Source organism: Lepus europaeus, chromosome 16, assembly GCF_033115175.1.
Source record: "Lepus europaeus isolate LE1 chromosome 16, mLepTim1.pri, whole genome shotgun sequence".
Classification (NCBI taxonomy): Eukaryota; Metazoa; Chordata; class Mammalia; order Lagomorpha; family Leporidae; genus Lepus; species Lepus europaeus.
Window position 1 is genome coordinate 4,038,895 of NC_084842.1, and position 20,984 is coordinate 4,059,878.

Consider the following 20,984-nt stretch of genomic DNA (forward strand, 5'->3'; position numbering starts at 1 on the left):
GACCTATGTGGAGGCCACGGGCACCCATAGCTCAGGACCCCAGCCGCCAAGTCTACGCACCAGCACTGGAAAAGGAGGTGAGGTGAAACTGCAGTAGCCCAAGACACTGGCAGAGAAGTGGCAGGAAGAGCCTATCGGGAATGAGGCTTGAAGCCCCGTGGGGGAAAGTTCACCAGCCTAACTAGAGGAGAGAAACAAAATAAATAAAAGTGACCGGTACAGACAAAATTCTCTCTCTAAATGCACATTACAAAGGTGAGCAAGACAAAGAGCAGGTGCCAGTTTGGACATACATAACAGCTACACCAGCTCAGGGCTGGGCCTGCCCTCAGCCAAGCAGGAAAACCGGACTCTGGTGGGGAGAAATAACAGGAGGTTAAGACCTACTGAATGTGTGGAGCTTATGAACTGGGACTGTGAAAAGAAAAATGAGGGTGTGTGGGAGAACTCACGGTGAGCCTGAGACATGAGTGAGTACTCTCAGTGGGAGATGCCACAAACTCAGTAACCTTGGCTACCCGGTGGGAGACATTGCAGGGGAATCTGAGCTTACACTGAGGACTGCACAGATCCTTTGTGTGATCCTTGGGACAGACCAGACTAATATTATACCCACTGGGGCTAGCACTCAGGCACTGACTGCCATCAAGGAGAAGAGCTCAGCTGTGCAGAATTACTTCCCTTCTGAATTAAACAAGAGAGAGAGAGAGAGAGAGAGAGAGAGAGAGAAATATTTACCACGCCAAACCTGGGTGTGTCACCTTTGGCACACCCTTAACCCTGAAGAAAAGAACAGAGATCTCTGGCCACACCCACCACAAGCCCTTAGAGATGCACCAAAAGCAGACAATCCACTTAATTTAAAGCCACAGTGTAATGAGAAAAGCCACCACAGTGAGGAAAAAAAAATAGAAGAAACCAACAAATATCTCTACAATGCCAAGCAACAAACACAGAAACCGAGGAAACAAGAACAAAGAAGACATTCTGATGTCCTCAAATGAACATAACACCCCAATACAAGATTTTGAACATGATGAAGTAGAAGAAATGCAAGATATGGATTTCAAAAAATTTATGATAAGAATATTTAGAAGTTCTCAAAAACAAATTCATAAACTACAGAAATCTATACTGGACAGGACAGAAAATCTCCCTCGTGAAAATGAAATCTTAAGGAGGAACCAAATAAATGAGGAATCTAGTAGAATATGAAATTGTGATATTGAAGAGAAATCAAAATGAAATGAATAATTCAATGCAACAAATAACAAATGCAGTTGACAGCCAGAAAAACAGAATCAGTGAGATAGAAGAGAGAATATCCGACTTAGAAGACAGAGCACAGGAAAGTATACAGTCAAACCAAAGAAAAGAAGAGGAAATTAGAAATCTAAAAATATTGTTGAGAATCTACAGGATACTATTAAAAAAAAAACCAACATTCAGGAGAAATCTTCCCAGGTTTGGAGAAGGACAGAGACATCCAAGTACAGGAAGCACATAGGACCCGGAAAAAAACATGACCAACAAAGATCCTAGCCACGACACATTGTAATCAAACTCACCACAGTGAAACATAAAAAAAAGATTCTAAAATGTGCAAGAGAGAAACGTCAGATTACTCTCAGAGGAACTCCAATTAGACTCACAGCAGACTTCTCATCAGAAACCCTACAGGCTAGGATGGAATGGCGAGATATAGCCCAAGTAATAAGAGAAAAAAACTGCCAGCCCAGAATATTATATCCTGCAAAGCTCTCATTTGTGAATGAAGGTGAAATTAAGACCTTTCATAGCAAACAGAAATTGAGAGAATTTATCACCACTCGTCCAGCCCTGCAAAAGATGCTTAAAGATGTGCTACAAACAGAAACATAGAAACACGGTCATGAACATGAAAGAAGGTAATAGAAGGAAACCACACAGAAAAAGATCACAGGAAGTTCAAAGCATATATTAGAAATATCTTTGGGAAAATGGCAGGGTAAAGTCACTACTTATCAATACTCACATTGAATGTTAATAGCCTCTGCTCTCCAGTTAAAAGACACAGACTGGCTGAATGGATTAAGGAACAAAATGTATCCATATGCTGCTTACAACACATCTTTCCAACACAAATTTCTTCTCAGCAGTACATGGAACCTACTCTAGTATTGAGCACATACTAGGCCATAAAGCAAGTCCCAGCAAATTCAAACGAATTAGAATCATACCATGCAGCTGCTCAGACCACAGTGGAATGAAGCTGGAAAGTAGCAATTCAGGATCCCTAGAGCATATGTAAACACATGGAGACTGAACAACATGCTCCTGAATGAACACTGGGTCATAGAAGAAATCAAAAAAGAAATCAAAAACTTTCTGGAGTAAATGAGGATAACAACACAACATATCAAAACTTATGGGATACAGTAAAAGCAGTGTTGAGAGGAAAGTTTATATCAATAGGTGCCTACATCAAGAAATTGGAAAGGTACCAAATAAATGATCTTTCAAGGCACCTCAAGGATCTAGAAAATCTGCAGCAAACCAGACCCAAATCTAGTAGGAAAAGAGAAATAACTAAAATCAGAGAAGAAACCAACAGAATTGAATCGAAAAAAATTACAAAAGATCAGCCATATGAAGATCTGTTTTTTTCAACAAATAAACAAAATTCACACACCATTGGCCCAACTCACTAAAAAAAGAAGCAAAAAGATTCAAGTCGCGGGCCGCGCAGCTCAATAGGCTTATCCTCCACCTGCGGCACTGGCACACCAGGTTCTAGTCCCAGTCGGGGCACCGGATTCTGTCCCGGTTGCCCCTCTTCCAGGCCAGTTCTCTGCTATGGCCCGGGAGTGCAGTGGAGGATGGCCCAAGTGCTTGGGCCCTGCACCCACATGGGAGACCAGGAGAAGCACCTAGCTACTGGCTTTGGTTCAGCACAATGCGCCGGCCGCAGTGCGGCAGCCATTGGAGGGTGAACCGATGGCAAAAGGAAGACATTTCTCTCTGTCTCTCTCTCTAACTGTCCACTCTGTCTGTCAAAAAAAAGACCCAAGTCAATAAAATCAGAGATGAAAAAGGAATGTAACAACAGACACCACAGAAATAAAAAGAATCATCAGAAATTACTGCAAGGACTTGTATGCCAGCAAACAGCAAAATCTATCAGAAATGGATAGATTCATAGACACATGCAACCTACCTAAATTGAACCATGAAGACATAGAAAACCTAAACAGACCCATAACTGAGACAGAAAGTAAATCAGTAATAAATTCACTCCCAGCAAAGAAAGCCCAGGACCGTATGCATTCACTGCTTAATTCTACCAGACATTTAAAGAAAAACTAACTCCAATTCTCCTCAACCTATTCAGAACAATTGAAAAAGAGATAATCCTCCCAAATTCTTTCTATGAAGCCAGCATCACCTTAATCACTACACCGGAAAAAGATGCAGCATTGACTGAAAATTACAGACCAATATCCCTGATGAACATAGATGCAAAAATCTTCAATAAAATTCTGGACAATGGAATGCAAAAACACATCAGAAGGATCATCCAACTAGACTAAGTGGGATTTTTCTCTGGTTGCAGGGATGGTTCAATGCTAGTAAATCAATCAATGTGATACACCACATTAACAGACTGCAGAACAAAAACCATATGATTATCTCAATAGATGCAGAGAGAACATTTGATAGAATACAACACCCCTTCAAGATGAAAACTCTAAGCAAATTGGGTATACTAAGAACATTCCTCAATACAATCAAAGCTATGTATGAAATACCCACAGCCAGCATCCTATTGAATGGGGAATAGTTGGAAGCATTTCCCCTGAGATCTGGTACCAGAGAGGGATGCCCACTCTCACCACTGCTATTCAACATAATTCTGCACGTTTTAGCCAGAGTCATTAGGTAAGAAAAAAAATTAAAGGGATACAAATTGGGAAGGAAGAACTCAAACTATCCTTCTTTGCAGATGATATGTTTATTTATTTAGGAGATCCAAAGAACTCTACTAAGAGACTATTAGAACTCATAGAAGAGTTTGGCACAGAAGTATGATATAAAATCAGTGCACAAAAATCAACAGCCTTTGTATACACAGGCAATTCCATGGCTGAGAAAAAACTGCTAAGATCAATCCCATTCACAATAGCCACAAAACCAATCAAATACCTTGGAATAAACTTAACCAAGGCCGTTAAAGATCCCTCCGGTTAGAATTACAGAATCTTAAAGAAGGAAATAGAAAGAGGATACCAAAAAATGGAAAAATCTTCCATGCTCATGGACTGGAAGAATCAATATCATCAAAATGTCCATTCTCCCAAAAGCAATTTATAGATTCAATGCAATACCAATCAAAATACCACAGACATTCTTCTCAGATCTGAAAAAAATGATGCTGAAATTCATATGGTGACAAAGGAGACCTCGATTAGCTGAAGCAATCTTGTACAACAAAAATAAAGCCAGAGGCATCACAAGACATATTACAGAGCAGTTATAATCAAAACAGCATGGTACTGGTACAGAAACAGATGGATAGACCAGTGGAACAAAATAGAAACACCAGAAATCAATCCAAAATTCTACAGCCCACTGATATTTGAACAAGGATCCAAAACCAATTCCTGGAGCAAGGACAGTGTATTCAACAAATGGTGCTGGGAAAACTGGATTTCCATGTGCAGAAGCATAAAGCAAGACCCCTACCTTTCACCTTACACAAAAATCCACTCAACATGGATTAAAGATATAAATGTATGACCTGACACCATCAAATTATTAGAGAACATTGGAGACACCCTGCAAGATATTGGCACCGGCAAAGACATCCTGGAAAATACCCTGGAGGCGCAAGCAGCCAAAGCCAAATTTAACAACTGGGATTGCATCGGTTTGAGAAGTTTCTGTCCAGCAATAAAAACAGTCAGCAAAGTGATTGACAGAAATGTGCCAGGGGATTCCAATTCAATCCCATCAAGGTGGTATGTACAAATGCCATCTTACTAGTCAAAGTGATCAGTTTCAGTTCACAATTGATCATAATGATAGGATTAAGAGTCAAAGGGGGCACCCCGGCTCAATAGGCTAATCCTCTACCTGGGGCACCGCCACACTGGGTTCTAGTCCCAGTTGGGGCACCAGATTCTATCCTGGTTGCCCCTCTTCCAGGCCAGCTCTCTGCTGTGGCCCAGGAGTGCAGTGGAGGATGGCCCAAGTGCTTGCACCCTGTACCCGCATGGGAGACCAGGAAAACAACTAGCTCCTGGCCTCGGATCAGTGCGGTGCACTGGCCCCAACACACTGGCCATGGTGGCCATTGGAGGGTTAACCAACACAAAAGGAAGACCTTTTTCTCTGTCTCTCTCTCAATGTCCACTATGCCTGTCAAAAAAAAAAGTCAAAGGGATCACATAAACAAGACTAGAGTATGCTAATACTAACTGATATAATTAAAAAGTAGAGAATGATCCAACATGGGAAGTGGGATACACAGCAGACTCATTGAATGGCAGATGTCCTAAACAGCACTCTGGCCACAGAATCAGCCCTTAAGGCATTCGGATCAGGGTGAGGAGCCCATGAGAGCATTTCAAGCATGGAAAGCCACGACACTCTGGCAAAAAAAAAAAACAAACAAACAAACAAAAAAAAAACCAAACCACCACCTAAATCTCGCTCTCTGCATGTGAGATCCCAGTGGATAGAATGGGCCATCAAGGCCGGCGCCGCGGCTCACTAGGCTAATCCTCCACCTTGCAGCACCGGCACACTGGGTTCTAGTCCCGGTCGGGGTGCCGGATTCTGTCCCGGTTGCCCCTCTTCCAGGCCATCTCTCTGCTGTGGCCAGGGAGTGCAGTGGAGGATGGCCCAAGTACTTGGGCCCTGCACCCCTTGGGAGACCAGGAGAAGCACCTGGCCCCTACCATCGGATCAGCGCGGTGCGCCGGCCGCAGCGCGCCAGCCGCGGGAGCCATTGGAGCATGAACCAACAGCAAAAAGGAAGACCTTTCTCTCTGTCTCTCTCTCTCACTGTCCACTCTGCCTGTCAAAAAAAAAAAAAAAAGAATGGGCCATCAAAGAAGGAGGTACCTTTCTCTGAAGGGAGGAGAGAACTTCCATTTTGACTATGACCTTATCTAAATAAGATTGGAGTTGGCGACCTCCAAAAGCTTCCATAGCCTTGCCAACTTGTGACAAGAGCTTCAGGTGACTACTGACGCCATAAACAAGAGTGTCAATTGTTAAGTCAACAACAGGAGTCACTGTGCACTTACTCCCCATGTAGGATCTCTGTCCTTAATGTGTTGTACAATATGAATTCATGCTATAACTAGTACTCAAACAGTATTGTTCACTTTGAGTTTCTGTGTGGGTGCAAACTGTTGAAATCTTTACTTAATATATACTAAAATGATCTTCTGTATATAAAGATAATTGAAAATGAATCTTGATGTGAATGAGATGGGAGCAGGAGCGGGAGATGACAGGATTGCGAGTGGGATGGAAGTTATTGGTGGGAGGAAGCCACTGTAATCCAAAAGATGCACTTTAGAAATTTATATTTATTAAATAAAAGTTAAAAATCAATATTAATTTTCCCAATCCATGTGCAAGATGTACTTTTTATTTCTTTTAAATTTTTATTAATATAAAGAAAACAGATTTCAAGTATTTCATACATAAAATTCTAAGAGATAAACATACCTCTTCCCTCAATCCCTCTCCCCCACATTCTTACATTCACTGCTTTAATTTTTACAAGAACATAACTTTAATTTACTTTATAATCACAGCCTTAAAGCACCACTGATCATAAATTTTAACAAGTGAACAATAGAAAGACCAATATTCCACAAGAATATAGACAAAATCAATAAATAATTTATTTCTATCCTCTGTAATTCCTTTCATCAATATTTTATAGTTTTCAGGTCTTTCACTCATTGATTAAATTTATTATTTATTGGATTGGTGTTCAACCAAGTGCTTAAGAAGCCTAAATTTAAGAGATTCCAAGATGGCTGGAAAGTGAAAAGATATGCTAATTTTCACCAGGGGAAAATAGCAGAAGAAAAGCAAAGGGAGTGTATTTACAGGGAATAGTTGGATATATATTTGCAGTGGGAATTCTATAGAAGCAAGAGGGACAGTGTGGAACAGCACAGAAAGAGCAGATGTGCAGCAGTGAGCAGGCACACAACACACAACTCCTGTGGCCAGGGGCCAGAAGAGATGCCAGCTTCTGAAAGCTATGTGAGGGCATACTATGGCAGCAAGTACCACAGGTGACATTGCATGAGAGAGAACCTTGCAGACCACCCTGACTAGGCCAGGCCTTGAGTCCGAGCAGCGGATATGGTATCGACCTAATCCAGTGAGGGAAAAGTGTATTTCTTTCTCTTCATCCCCCAAAACAAGAGCGCCCAGCAACCGAAGGGGAGAAGACACCGTTTTGATGCCAGAAGATTCTGTGGCGGCTCTCACATGCATGACCACGGGATTTTATCAGAAGGAAAAAAATCTACAAGTTCAATTTACTTTTAGTCTGACTGCAAGGTTTTACAGGGGGCTGCACACCTGGATAGGACAGAAGGTGCCCCAATCCTCTCAGCCTACCACAGGCTCCAGGGCTCTAACTACCCAGGTGGAAAACCCATAGGTAGCTGGCACTGGAAATGATTCTGCTCTCTCCATGGATGGGCCAAGCTCTCAGGGCAGAGAGAGGATCTTCTGTACCATGTGACTGTAGGAGCCTTGTGCGCTGTGACTTTGGGAACCATGTGACTACATAATCCGGTGTGGAGTATGACTGGGGCTCTGGGAAATCACTGTGTCTGGCATCAGAGACTCATAGCTCCCTGATTGCCTGGGGTGGGTAATTGCAGAGGCTTTTGTGCTCACATTGAGGACTGTACAGAACCTCTGTATGGTTCATGCAATAGCATGGGTAAGAGCTGTACCCAGGGTGGGCTATCCCCAGGCATTAAATCCCTTCAGATACAGGATGTGAGGTTTTCATGATGCCACCAGGCACGATCATACTTTCCTTCCCGCTGATAATACAGGGTATATACCACACCCAACTTAGGTGTCACCCTGGATTCTTACCCCACAGTTCAGCCCTGACCAGTGCTCCCTGGTCCCACCCAACACACACCCCTTGGTATTCACTAAAGGAGGAGACAGACCACTAACCCAGGGAGGAATATATTTAAAAAAATCAGTAGAGAAAACCAAACGTGTTTCTACAAATACCTAAAAATAAACGCATAAATATAAGAAACAAAAATAGGAAGAGAAGATGACTTCCCCAAAGGACACAACAACACTTCAATATGAGAATGTGAAGATGAAGAGACTAATGAAATTCTTGCAAAGGAATTCAAATGAATGTCACAGGATTACTCACAAACAATGAGAAGAAAATTAGTGAGCTAAAGAAATCCACGCATGACATGAATGCAAAATTTGCCCATGAGATTTTGAAGAGAAATAAAACTGAAATATTAGAAATGAAGCATGAGGGAGGCACTGACATGGATGGCACAGTGAGTTAAGCTGCCATCTGCAGTGCCAGCATCTCATATAGGCAAAGGGTAGTGTCACAGCTGCTCCATATCCAATCTAGGTCCCTGCTAATGCACATGGGAAAGTAGGGGAAGATGGCCCAAATCCTGGGGTCTCTGACACCAAATGGGAAACCTGGAAGAAGGTCCTTGCTTCTGGCTTGGGTTTGACCCAACCCCAGCTGATGCAGCCATCTGAGGAGTGAACCAACAGATAAAAGATCTCTCTCTCTCCATATATATATAAACAAACACACACACACACATATATATACACACATATATGTATATACATAAATATATATATATATATTATCTCTGTAAATAAATAAAATAAATATTTTTTTAAAAATGAAGAATTCAATATGTCTTATAAAAATACAGTGGAAAGTCTTAACCTATTCAAAACAACTGAAGGGGAGAGAATCCCTCCCGAATTCATTCTATGAGGCTAACATCATCTTAATTCCTAAATCAGAAAAACACACAATGGAGAAAGAGAACTACAGATCAATGTCCCTGATGAGCATAGATGCCAAGGTCCTCAACACAATACTAGGTAATCGAATCCAACAGCACATCAGAAACATCATTCACCCAGAACAAGTGAGATAATAACCCCTGGTATGCAGGTATGGTTCAAAAATCACAAATAAATGTGATGCATCACATTAACAAATTAAAGAACAAAAGCTGCATGATTATCTCAATAGATGCAGAGGAAGCATTTGATTAAAATGATTAAAAATCTAAAGCAAATTGTGAATACAAAGAACATTTCTCAATACAATGAAGGGTGCTTATGGAAAACACACAGAGAGCAACTTATTGAATGATGAAAATTTGGAAGCATTTCCACTGACATACAGAACCAGACAAGGATGCCAATTTTCAACACTGCTATCGAATATAGTCTTGGAGGTTTCAGCCAGAGCCACTATGCAATAAAAAGTAATCAAAGGCTTACAAATTTGTAAGGAGGAAGTCAAATTATTCCTGTTTGCAGATGACATGATTAGATAGATAGATAGATAGATACATATATATAGCATATATATAGAAGATCTCTCTATATAATATTCTATATATATTCTCTCTGTATATTCTATGTATATAGAGAGAATATATAGGAGAATGACAAAACTCCACTAATAGACTATTGAAACTCATGAAACTCATAATGAGCTTGGTAAAATGACAGAATATAAAATTAATGGACAAAGATCAATAGCCTTTGTATACGCAGAAAATATTTGCTAACTAGGCAACTGTTAAAGGAATAATATCCAGGATCTATAAAGCATTCAAAAAATTCAACAACTAGAAAAAAAACAATCCAGTTAAGAAATGAGCGAAGGACTTGAACAGAAATATTCAAAAGAGGAAATTAAAATGGCCAACAGACACATGAAAAAATGTTCAGGATCACTAGCCATCAGGGAAATGCAAATAAAAATGATATGGAGGATTTACCTCCCCCCAGTTAGAATGGCTCTCACAGAGAAATCAGAGAATTAATAAAATAAAATAAAACAAATGCTGACGAGGATGTGTGAAAAAAAGGTTCCCTAAACCACTGCTGGTGGGAATGCAAACTAGTACAGCCAGTGTGGAAGAGATTATAGAGATTCCTCAGAAACATGAAAATATATCTACCATATAACCCAGCAACCCCAATCCTGGGAATTTACCCTTCCAAAATAAATCAGCATATGCAAGAGTTATCTGTAACCACAACTTAATTGCAGCTCAGTTCACAAAAGCTAGGACATGGAATCAAATGAGATATCCATCAAGTGATGACTGGATAAAAAAAGTTTATACACATGATGGAATATTACTCAGCCATAAAAAATATGAAATCCTGTCTTTGCAACAAATGGATGCTACTGAAAAACATTATATTTAGTAAAATAAGCTCATCCAAAAAAAAAAAAACTACTGTGTGTTTTCGCTGAACTTGGTAAGTGATACAATACAAATATATGAGTGAAAATGACATTCTGAGAACTGATTATTGTTTACAGCCCTTGTCTCAACTGTTATGGAACAGTGTTTTTCTTATTATTATGCTCTGAAATCTCCTCGTGGGGGTTAATTGTATAAAATAAAATTAAAGTATGTTATTATAAAATTTAAAAGAAAGAATAAGAAAAAGGAGGAGGGAGGGTGGGAGAAAGGGTAGAGGGGGAATTGCCACTATGTTCCTAAATCTGTATTTATTAAGGATTTATTTGTTCACCTTATATAAGTAAAAATGTTTTTAAAAAGATGACTGTACTCAGTATCAGAATATTTGGGTTTGATATCCAGCTGTAGCTCCTCTCTTAAACTTTTGTTAATGTAGGCATCAGTAACTGGATCAAGTTACTGCATTCCTGTCACCATATGGGAGAACCCGATTGAATTCTTGGCTCCTGGTTCTGACCTGACTCAGTCCCAGCCATCGCAGGCCCTTTGGGAATGAACCAGATGGCAGGGCTCTCTCACTGTCTTTCTCCACCTCCCTCCCTCTCAAATCAATAATTTTTAAAATTTTATTCCAAAGTATGTTACTTTTATATATTATAAATCAAATGTTTTCTTGATTTCTTTTTAAACTGTTCTTTTAGTGTAAAGAAACTGCTGGTTTTTGTAAGCTGAGTTTGTATCTTTACTGATTTATTTATTGGTTCCAACAGAGTTTTAGTTGGGCCCTTAGGATCATATGGAAATAGGAACACTTACCTTCTTTCTTTCTCATTTGTATACCTTTCATTACCTTTTCTTGCTCAGTTTCTTTGTCTAGGACTTACAGTAATATGTTGAAGAAAACTGGTGAGAATAAACATTCCTATAGTGTTCCTAATCCCTGTTTAAAAACTTTCAGCTTTTCACTACTGATGGCCATGTTAGCCCCAGACTTGTCATATCCAGCCTTTATTGGGATGAGCTACATCCTTCCTATTCCAAATTTTTAGAACTTTTATAAAGAAAGGATTTTGAAATTTGCACCTCTCTCCCATATTCTAAATTAAATTATTCTTTTTTTCTTTCTGTAATTCTGCCAAACAAATAAATCTTAAAAATTAATTAATTAATTGAAGTGACTACCAACTGATCATTACCTCGGCACGTCCCATAGCACTTCATATATAGTTGTCTTCAACAGTGAGACCCTATATCCCTTGGTTGAGATCTCTCTCATTTGTCTGTCCCACTAAATTCTTGCAAGTACTATATCTAATAGGCCATCAAATCTCTTAGTTTTATGCTGCTTTAGTATCCGCTAGAAAAAAAAATCTACTTCTACACCGTAATAGTTGCTTATCACTAATTCTCTTATTAAGTTAGTTGCAACTGTTTCCTAATGGTTATTGGGCTATCCTAGCAATCATGCAAGAAACTTACCAAAACAATACTCACATGCCTTATCAATAGCCCAGGCTCCATTTTCTTTCTTAACACTGTTGATATTCCTGATGTGAGGTTCAAATGCAATGTGAGCCCTCTCACTTTCCTTCTTCAAAAGCTTGAGATTTGTCACCTACCATGTCCTCTTTCCCTTCTGTCTAAAAGAGTATGTTAACTCTCTTTTGGAAGAATTCTTTGACATCTAATGCAGGCAATCACTTTGTTTATACCTTTTATCTTTCTCTAAGAAACTACCCCTCAACAAAATAATTTCTTGTTTTTCTTTTCCATTTAAAGATATTTTCCTGGTCATAAATGTCAATCTTAAAAAATAAATGTATTCATGCAACCTTCCTGTTTCTCATATCTCTGCACAATATTTTCTATAAGCTTTGTTGTATACTTGCCTGCTTCAGTTCTCATAATTTGGCTCTCCCTAATAGAAGGATACCTAGTTCCACTCCAAAAATTTAATTGAAACTCTCTTCTTGAAAGCCTTAAATTACTTCTAAGATAGCCTTTCTCAACAAGGTTTCTTCAAAGTGTTGAACCTCACAGAAAATTATTTCAATTATTTCTCAATTCTCTGAAGGGTAGCATATAGCGAGTACCATTTTCCATAAACTGTTCACCAGCCCCATGACAGCACAAAATCCAGTGGCTATATTAAAGCACTCACTCTACATCCTCATGGTGGTACAACCTCTCTAATAAAATCCTAAATGACAAAATCATGTGACATAAAGCCTGATTATAGAGGGAATGTTGGTCTTGCCAAATTCATAACAAGCATCTCAGACTTCAGGAGATCAGGCCAGATTTCTGGTTGTTGTTGTTTTTTCTAACCTCTAGTCACAAAATACTACTTAATTAACACACAGCGATAAACTGGCCATCTAAGATAACTAAATTCTTAACAACAACTATATGTGCTGGTTTTCAATATACATTTTATTATAAATAAACAACTTCATAAGAATAAATTTTAAAACTAAATAATAAAATTTACCTCTGCTTAAGGTGAACAGTATACAGTGTCTCATCTATTGGAATGATATAGGACATCTGATCCTAAAGAATCCAGAACAACTGAGTGAAACAAATTATTCTAAGAGGCAAAACAGTAGCTTTATATAAAATCCTTCAAAGAATGCTTAAAAGTCTTAATCAAAATGTTACAGACTACTTCTGATTTTAAAATCGGCCAGCAAAATATTTTTAAATGTTGGATATTTGTAAATTATATGATCCATTCTTACTATTTTCATAATATAAATTCAATCTAAGAATTTATCTACATGTAAGTAAACTGTAACCTTCTTCTGAAAGAAACGTCCATGTGTGGACACCAATTTAGGTGGTATCACTGGGATAATAGGCATTTACATCAATGAAACTTACTCTAATAAGGCAGAAATATTATTTAGACACTTTCTTAAAAATTATCCCAAGGTTCATTGCAAGCTTCCTTTATTATTGAAGAAAAGATTCTTATCCAAAATTTGGTATTGTCTTTGAGTTTAAAAATAATGTTTTCAAGTTAGAACAAGGATGGCAATAGGCTGTGATAACTATAAGGAGGTGAACCTAAGTAATGATTCTATCCTGTAAAATGAAACATGTGAAAGTGAGAGAGCATCAGTGAAAACAAAAACAAGTTAGAGATTATTAAAACTGAATTAACAACAATACTATATCACAGAAAAACGTGAAATATGTAAGCATCCTAGGTCTGTGAAAATACAAAGCAACCAAGATTCTATATAACCCATGTAGTAAATGGTCAAGAATGAAACAAGAAAGTTAAAATCACTGATGATAAATGAAGTTAACATCATGAAATTCCTGATAGGACTAACAAGAAGAGCATTTCGGTTCTATGGTAATCTTCACTACAGCATATAACCTCAGCCTAATCATGAGGAAATATCAGGTAAACCCAAATTTAGAGTCATTCTACAGAATATCTGACCAATACTCTTCAAAACTCTCAAGATTGTTAAAAACAAGTGAAGACCAAAACACAGTGAAAAGGAGATGGGCAGACATGACTTGTTGTCTACTAGATTGGAATCAGGAACAGAAATAAGAAATTATGGTAAAAACTGATGAAGTCCATACCTCTAATGGTAGAGCTAGAATTATGCCATGGGACTCCAAATCCCATTAAGTTGGCATGTACCAATACCATCTTACTAGTTAAAGTGATCAGTTTAAGTTCATAATTGAACATAAAGATAGGATTAAGTGTCAAAGGGATCACATAAACAAGACCAGTGTATGCTAATAATAAATGATATAATTAAAAAGGAGAGAACAATCCAACATAGGAAGCAGGATACACAGCAGACTCATAGAATGGCAAATGCCCTAAACAGCACTCTGGCCTCAGAATCAGCCCTTAAGACATTCGGATCTGGCTAAAAAGCCCATGAGAGTTTCTCAGGCATGGAAAGCCAAGTCACTATGGCAAAAAAATGACCTAAATGAAAGATCTCTGTGAGTGAGATCCCAGTGGAAAGAACAGGCCATCAAAGTAGAAGATACCTTTCTCTGATGGGAAGAGAGAACTTCTACTTTGATTATGGCCTTGTCTAAATAAGGTCAGAGTTGGTGAACTTGAGGCTTCCATAGCCTTGGCAGCTTCAGGTGATTACTGATGTCATAAATAAGAGTGTCAGTTATTAAATCAACAACAGGAGTCACCATGCACTTACTCCCCATGTCGGATCTCCATCCTTAATATGTTGTACCATGCAAATTAATGGTAAAACTAGTGTTCAAAGAGTATTTTATACTTTGTGTGTCTGTGTGGGTGCAAACTATTGAAATCTTTACTTAGTATATGCTAAGTTGATCTTCTGTATATAAAGATAATTAAAAATGAATCTTAATGAAGAATGGGATGGGAGAGAGAGTAGGAGATGGGATGGTTTGTGGGTGGGAGGGTGGTTATGGGGGGGGAACAGCTATAATCCAAATGTTGTACTTTCAAAATTTATATTTTTTTAAATAAAAGTTTTAAAAAATGAAAGCAATAAAAAAAACTGATGAAGTCCAAATAAAGTTATAGATAGTTAATGTAGATAGTTAATTGCAATGTGCCATTAATAATTTATTTATCTATTAAAAATGTATCCACATGGTTATGTAACAATTAACATTACGGAAAACTGAGTGAACACTCTATGTGAGTTATCTGTAGAAGTTTGCAATTTATCTACCAGTCTAAAATTATGCCAAAATTTTAAAAGTTCGTGGGAAACAAAGAGAATTAACAGGGAAACTGGAAGAAGGGAAAAACTACAGAGAAGAAATGCAAAAGGGAAGACCTTGACAATGAAGGAGCAGGGTATACTAGTTTCAAAATTTGCATTGGTAAAAAAATACTTCCTTGGTAAGTTCAATTTAAATGTGATAACTGAACACAGATTTTGGAAAAGTTTTACCTTTTGGTAAAGTAGACTGATGTTCAAGTGGTTCCAGTATGTACTTCATAGATGAACAAATTCTCAAACAAAAACTTTGTAATTACTAAGATATTAGTGTGCTTCCTTTATATTTTTACTATGGGAGTTAGCATGAAATGCCTTTTTTCTGTTATTTTTCATGTTAATGTAATATTAATGCAAGTAGAACAGAGTTGATGTAGTTCACAGATACAATTCTAAGAATATAAGGTTAATCAATTCCTCCCTCCCATCCTCCACCACCCTCCCAACCTACCTCCATCCCTCTCCCCTTTTTTACTTCTTCTCTTTCTATGTCCATGTCTATCTTTCCTTCTAAGTTACATTTCAATTTATATTAAATTCAGTGGTTTAATGAATTTCTCCAGTAAGTAAACAGAGCAATAAGTAAAAAGTAAAACCCTATTTCAGCAGGAATATTAGGCAATGACTATTAAAAATATCAAATGGAAAGGTGAACATTTCACCAATACACAGTAAATTTCAAAATAAGCACAGATCATCAAAACTGTAAGAGTATAATGTTCTTATCCAATGGCTGAACGAAAACAAAGCATCACAAAAATATATTTGCAGCAATACTGATACTCACAGTCATTTCTTTTTATTTTTTTCTTTTAATTTTAACTCCCACATACAAGGGAGAAAATGTGGTATTTGTATTTCTCTGTCTGGCTTACTTCACTCAATATGATGTCTTTCAGCAGCATCTATTTTGTGAATTGTATAATTTCAGTTTTAGTAGCTGAATAATATTCTAATTTTTATGTATATGTCTCCATGTCCGCCTCCATGCCCATTTTTTAATTTGATTTGGCCTATTTTTGATGTTGAATTTCTTGAGTTGCTGACATATTCTGGATCTTAATCCTTAATCGGATAGCATGCAAATATATTTGCCATTCTGTAGAATGTTGGCTATACTTAAGCTTCTGATTCTAATAAGATTCAATATGTTTAGTTTTATTTCCTGTATGTTGGGGGGTCTTATCCAAAAAGTTACCACCTAAACCAACATCTTAGAGTATTTCCTGTTAACTTTCTTCAAGTAATTTCATAGTCTCATGTCATAAACTTAGATCTTTCATCCATCTTGAGTTGATTTTTATATATGGTGAGATGTATTGAATTAATTTCTATATATATACACTATATATAATATATACTATGTATATTTTATATATATATGTATATATATATATATGCCAGCACCACAAAATGAATATTTTATCCTTACTCACATGTATGATCTGTGCACTTTTGTCAAATATCAGTTGGCTATATGTATGTGGAGTAATTCCTGGGCTCTCTGTTCTGTTCCACTGATCTCTGTGTCATTTTAGAGGTCTTTCATTGCTTTTTTTTTTATTAAACTTTTATTTAATGAATATAAATTTCCAAAGTATAGCTTGTGGGTTACAATGGCTTCCCCCCTCCCATAACTTCCCTCCCGCCCGCAACCCTCCCCCCTCCCGCTCCCTTTCCCCTTCCATTCATGTAAAGATTCATTTTCAATTCTCTTTGTATACAGAAGATCAATTTAGTATATATTAGGTTAAGATTTCAACATTTTGCCCATATAGCAACATCAAGTGAAAAAACTACCATTGGATTACTAATTATAGCATTAAATAGCAATGTACAGCACATTAAAGACAGAGATCCTACATAATTTTTTTTTCAAAATAATTAATTTTCTATGCCATTTCCATTTTAACACCAGGTTGTTTTTTTTTTTCATTTCTAATTCTCTTTATATACAGAAGATCACTTCAGTATATAATTAGCAAAGACCTCATCAGTCTGCGCCCACACAGAAACGCAAAGTATAAAAATACTGTTTCAGTACCAGTCATAGCATCACTTGGCTTTAGACGACACATTAGGGACAGATCCCGCATGGGGTGTAAGTACACAGTGACTCCTGTTGCTGACTTAACAATTTGACACTCCTGTTCATGGCGTCAGTAATCTCCCTAGGCTCTAGTCATGAGTTGCCAGGGCTATGGAAGCCTTTAGAGTTCGCTGACTTTGGTCTTATTCCGATAGGGTCATAGTCAAAGTGGAGGTTCTCTCCTCCCTTTGGAGAAGGGTACCTCCTTCTTTGATGGCCCCGTTCTTTCCACTGGGATCTCACTCACAGAGATCATTCATTTAGGTCTTTTTTTTTTCCATGATATCTTGGCTTTCCATGCCTGCTATACTCTCATGGGCTCTTCAGCCAGATCTGAATGCCTTGAGGGCTGATTCTGAGGCCGGAGTGTTGTTTAGGACATCTGCCATCCTATGAGTCTACTGTGTATCCCACTTCCCATGTTGGATCTTTCTCTCCCTTTTTGATTCTATCAGTTAGTATTAGCAGATACTTGTCTTGTTTGTGTGATCTCTTTGACTCTTAGACCTATCAGAGCTATCAATTGTGAGCTGAAATTGATCACTTGGACTAGTGCGATGGCATTGGTACATGCCATCTTGATGGAATTGTGTTGGAATCCCCTGCACATTTCTAACTCCACCATTTGCGGCCAGTCCGATTGAGCATGTTCCAAATTGTTCATCTCCTCCCTCTCTTTTTCCACTCTTAGATTTAACAGGGATCACTTTTCAGTTAAATTTTAAACACCTGAGAATAATTGTGTGTTAATTACTGAGTTCAACCAATAGTACTAGAACAACAACAACAACAACAAATACTAAAAAGGATAAAGTATTACATTGTACATCTAAAGTCAGGACAGGAGCTGATCAGTTCATTGTTGCTTATAGTGTCCATTTCACTTAACAGGTGTCATTGCTTTGATTAAGCTTATTCTTAAATATTTGATGTTTTCATGATGGCAATTATGAGATTTCTTGATTTCTCTTTCAGTCAGTTCATCATTAGCATATAAAAAGCTACTGTTTCTTCTATGTTTATTTTGTAATCTGCCATTTTACTGAACTGGTTTATCAGTTCTAACAGCTTTTTGGTGGAGTGTTATGTTTTTCAATGTACAGCATCATGTTAGAGGCAAACATGGATATTTTGACTTCCTCCTTTCCAATTTTGAGGCCCTTTCTCTGAATTGCTCTTGCTAATTCTTCCAGTTCTATATTGAGTAAGAGTGGTTAAAGTAGACATCCCTGTTCCAGATCTGATGGGAATTGTTTTCAGCTCTCCTTCACTCAGTATGCTATTGGCTGTTGTATGTTTCTTGTACATATAATTTGTTACCAAGAAGGGATGTTTAATCTTATCAAATGATTTCTCTGCATCTCTTGCAATTGCCATATTGATACGGGCAGGCAGACAGGATTAATTTAATTAGATTCATGAGCTGGAAAACTATGCCCCTTGCATGATCTCATGCCCCTACATGTACATGCCCCACCATGTAACCACTGCCCTTTGAAAGTGAAGAAGTGTCGTGGAGTGCCAGACCCACTCTTCTTGTTCGCCCCTGTGCCTCTGGTGTGGGTGGCCTTTTGGCTGCCTCCAGTACCTGCTCTCCTGACCCCACGCTCTCTGTCCTTTGCAGCCTCTGGTCCATTCCCTGGAAAGTCCTGGTATGAAACTCCAAGTTTAAATTCTTGATTCCTTATCTCTTAAGTAAAGTTCTCATTTTCCTGTGCATTTCTCTCACTCTCTAAATAAATGCTAAACAATACCATGTTGCCTGTTTCATTTATGAAAAGTCGATATTTAGAATTCTTATCTAAATATGTGACAAGAACCCTTGAGATATTAATATTAAAATAATTAATAATTTTAAAATAAAGGTAACTGATTTCAATGATTTTTATTCTCATTTTTGTTGATGTGATTTATCATGTTTATTAATCTATGAATGTTGTACCTTTCCTGCATCGATGGGATAAATCCCACTTGATCATGATGCATTATCTTTCTGATCTGGCTTTGGATGCAGTGTGCTACCATTTGGTTGAGAAATTTGCGTCTATGTTTATCAGGATATACATCTTTTATTTTCATGTTGTATCATTCAGTTTTCATAACACAGTGATACTTGCCTCATTGAAAGACTTGCAGAGTTCCATCTTGTGCAATGTTTTGGAATAGATTGAGAAAAGCATTGAAGTTATTTCCTCTTGAAATATTTGTAGAATTCAGTAGCAAAACCATTAGGTTCTGGACTTTTACTTGAGAAATAATGTTGATTACTGCTTCAATCACATTGCTTGCCGTGAGTCAGTTTAGCTTGTCTGCATCATCCAGATTTAAACGTGGTAGATTAATTTATCCATTTCTTTGAGGTTTTCCAGTTTGTTACCATATAGTTTCTCATAGAAGTTTCTTATGATCCTTTGTATTTCAGTGGTGTCATTGTAATATCTCCAGCAATTCTAATTTTTGTATTTTTCTATTTTTTCTCTTGTTAGTCTGGCTAATAGTCTATTTTGTGCATCTTGTTGTTGATATTTGTTATTTGTTTAGTTTCAATTTCATTTATTTCCTCTTATTCTTGGTATTTTAAACCTTTGGCATTCATCATTAGGTCATTTATTTGCCATATTTCCCTTTCTTTAATGTAAGTGCTTTATGCTGTAAACTACCCTGTTAAAACTACTTTAGCTGTATCCCACAAATTTTGATATGCTATGTTTTCATTTTCATTTATTCTTTTTTTAAACTTTTCTAGGGTAAGACTGATTATTTTTTAAAGATTTATTTATTTACTTGAAAGGTGGAGTTACAGAGGCAGAAAGAGGGAGAGGAGGAGGGAGAAGGGCAAAGGGAGGGGGAGGGGGAAAGGGAGGGGAGGGAGAGAAGGAGAGACAGGGGGAGAGGATGTTCCAACTACTTGTTCACTCCCCAAATGGTCACAATGGCCAAAGCTGGGCCAATCTGAAATCAGGAGCCTGGAGCTTCTTCCAGGTCTCCCATGTGGATGCTGGGGTGCAAGGACATGGGATATCTTCTACTGTTTTTCCAGGCCATGATAGAGAGTTGGATCAGAAGTCAAGAAGCCAGGATTGGAACTGGTGCCCAAACAGGACACTAGTGCCATAGATAGACATTTAACCCACTATACCACATCATCAGCCACTTATTTTCATTTCATTCAAGTAGGCTTATTTACATTTAAATTTCTTAAATGATGCATTGATCATTGAGTAGCATGTTAACTTCCATGTACTTATGAGTGTTCTTCTCTTCTTTTTGTTAAATTTTTTATTTGACAGAGTTAGACAGTGAGAGAGAGAGAGACAGAGAGAAAGGTCTTCCTTCCATTGGTTCATCCTCCAAATGGCCGCCACAGCCAGAGCCGTGCTGATCTGAAGCCAGGAGCCAGGTGCTTCTTCCTGGTCTCCCATGCGGGTGCAGGTGCCCAAGCATTTGGGCCATCCGCCACTGCCTTCCCAGGCCACAGCAGAGAGCTGGTTTGGAAGAGGAGCAACCAGAACTAGAACCCAGCATCCATATGAGATGCTGGCACTGCAGGCAGAGGGTTAACCAAGTGAGTTCAGCGCCAGCCCCTTCTTGTTGTTAATTTCTAATTCCATTCCTTTGTTACCTGAGAAGACATCCAGTTTGATT

General features: G+C 38.0%; 1 protein-coding gene across 1 annotated transcript in view; it reads right to left on the minus strand.

Annotated features, from left to right (window-relative positions):
* Positions 1 to 18,716, minus strand: part of LOC133775471 (disintegrin and metalloproteinase domain-containing protein 32-like) — a 140,111-nt gene extending 121,395 nt beyond the window's left edge. Inside the window, exons 1-2 of the mRNA XM_062213812.1 lie at positions 18,660 to 18,716; positions 12,985 to 13,046 (exon numbers count right to left, since the gene is read on the minus strand). Of these exons, the coding sequence (XP_062069796.1) occupies positions 12,985 to 13,046; positions 18,660 to 18,716 (119 nt within the window). The remainder of the gene's footprint in view (positions 1 to 12,984; positions 13,047 to 18,659) is intronic.
* Positions 18,717 to 20,984: the final 2,268 nt, after the last annotated feature.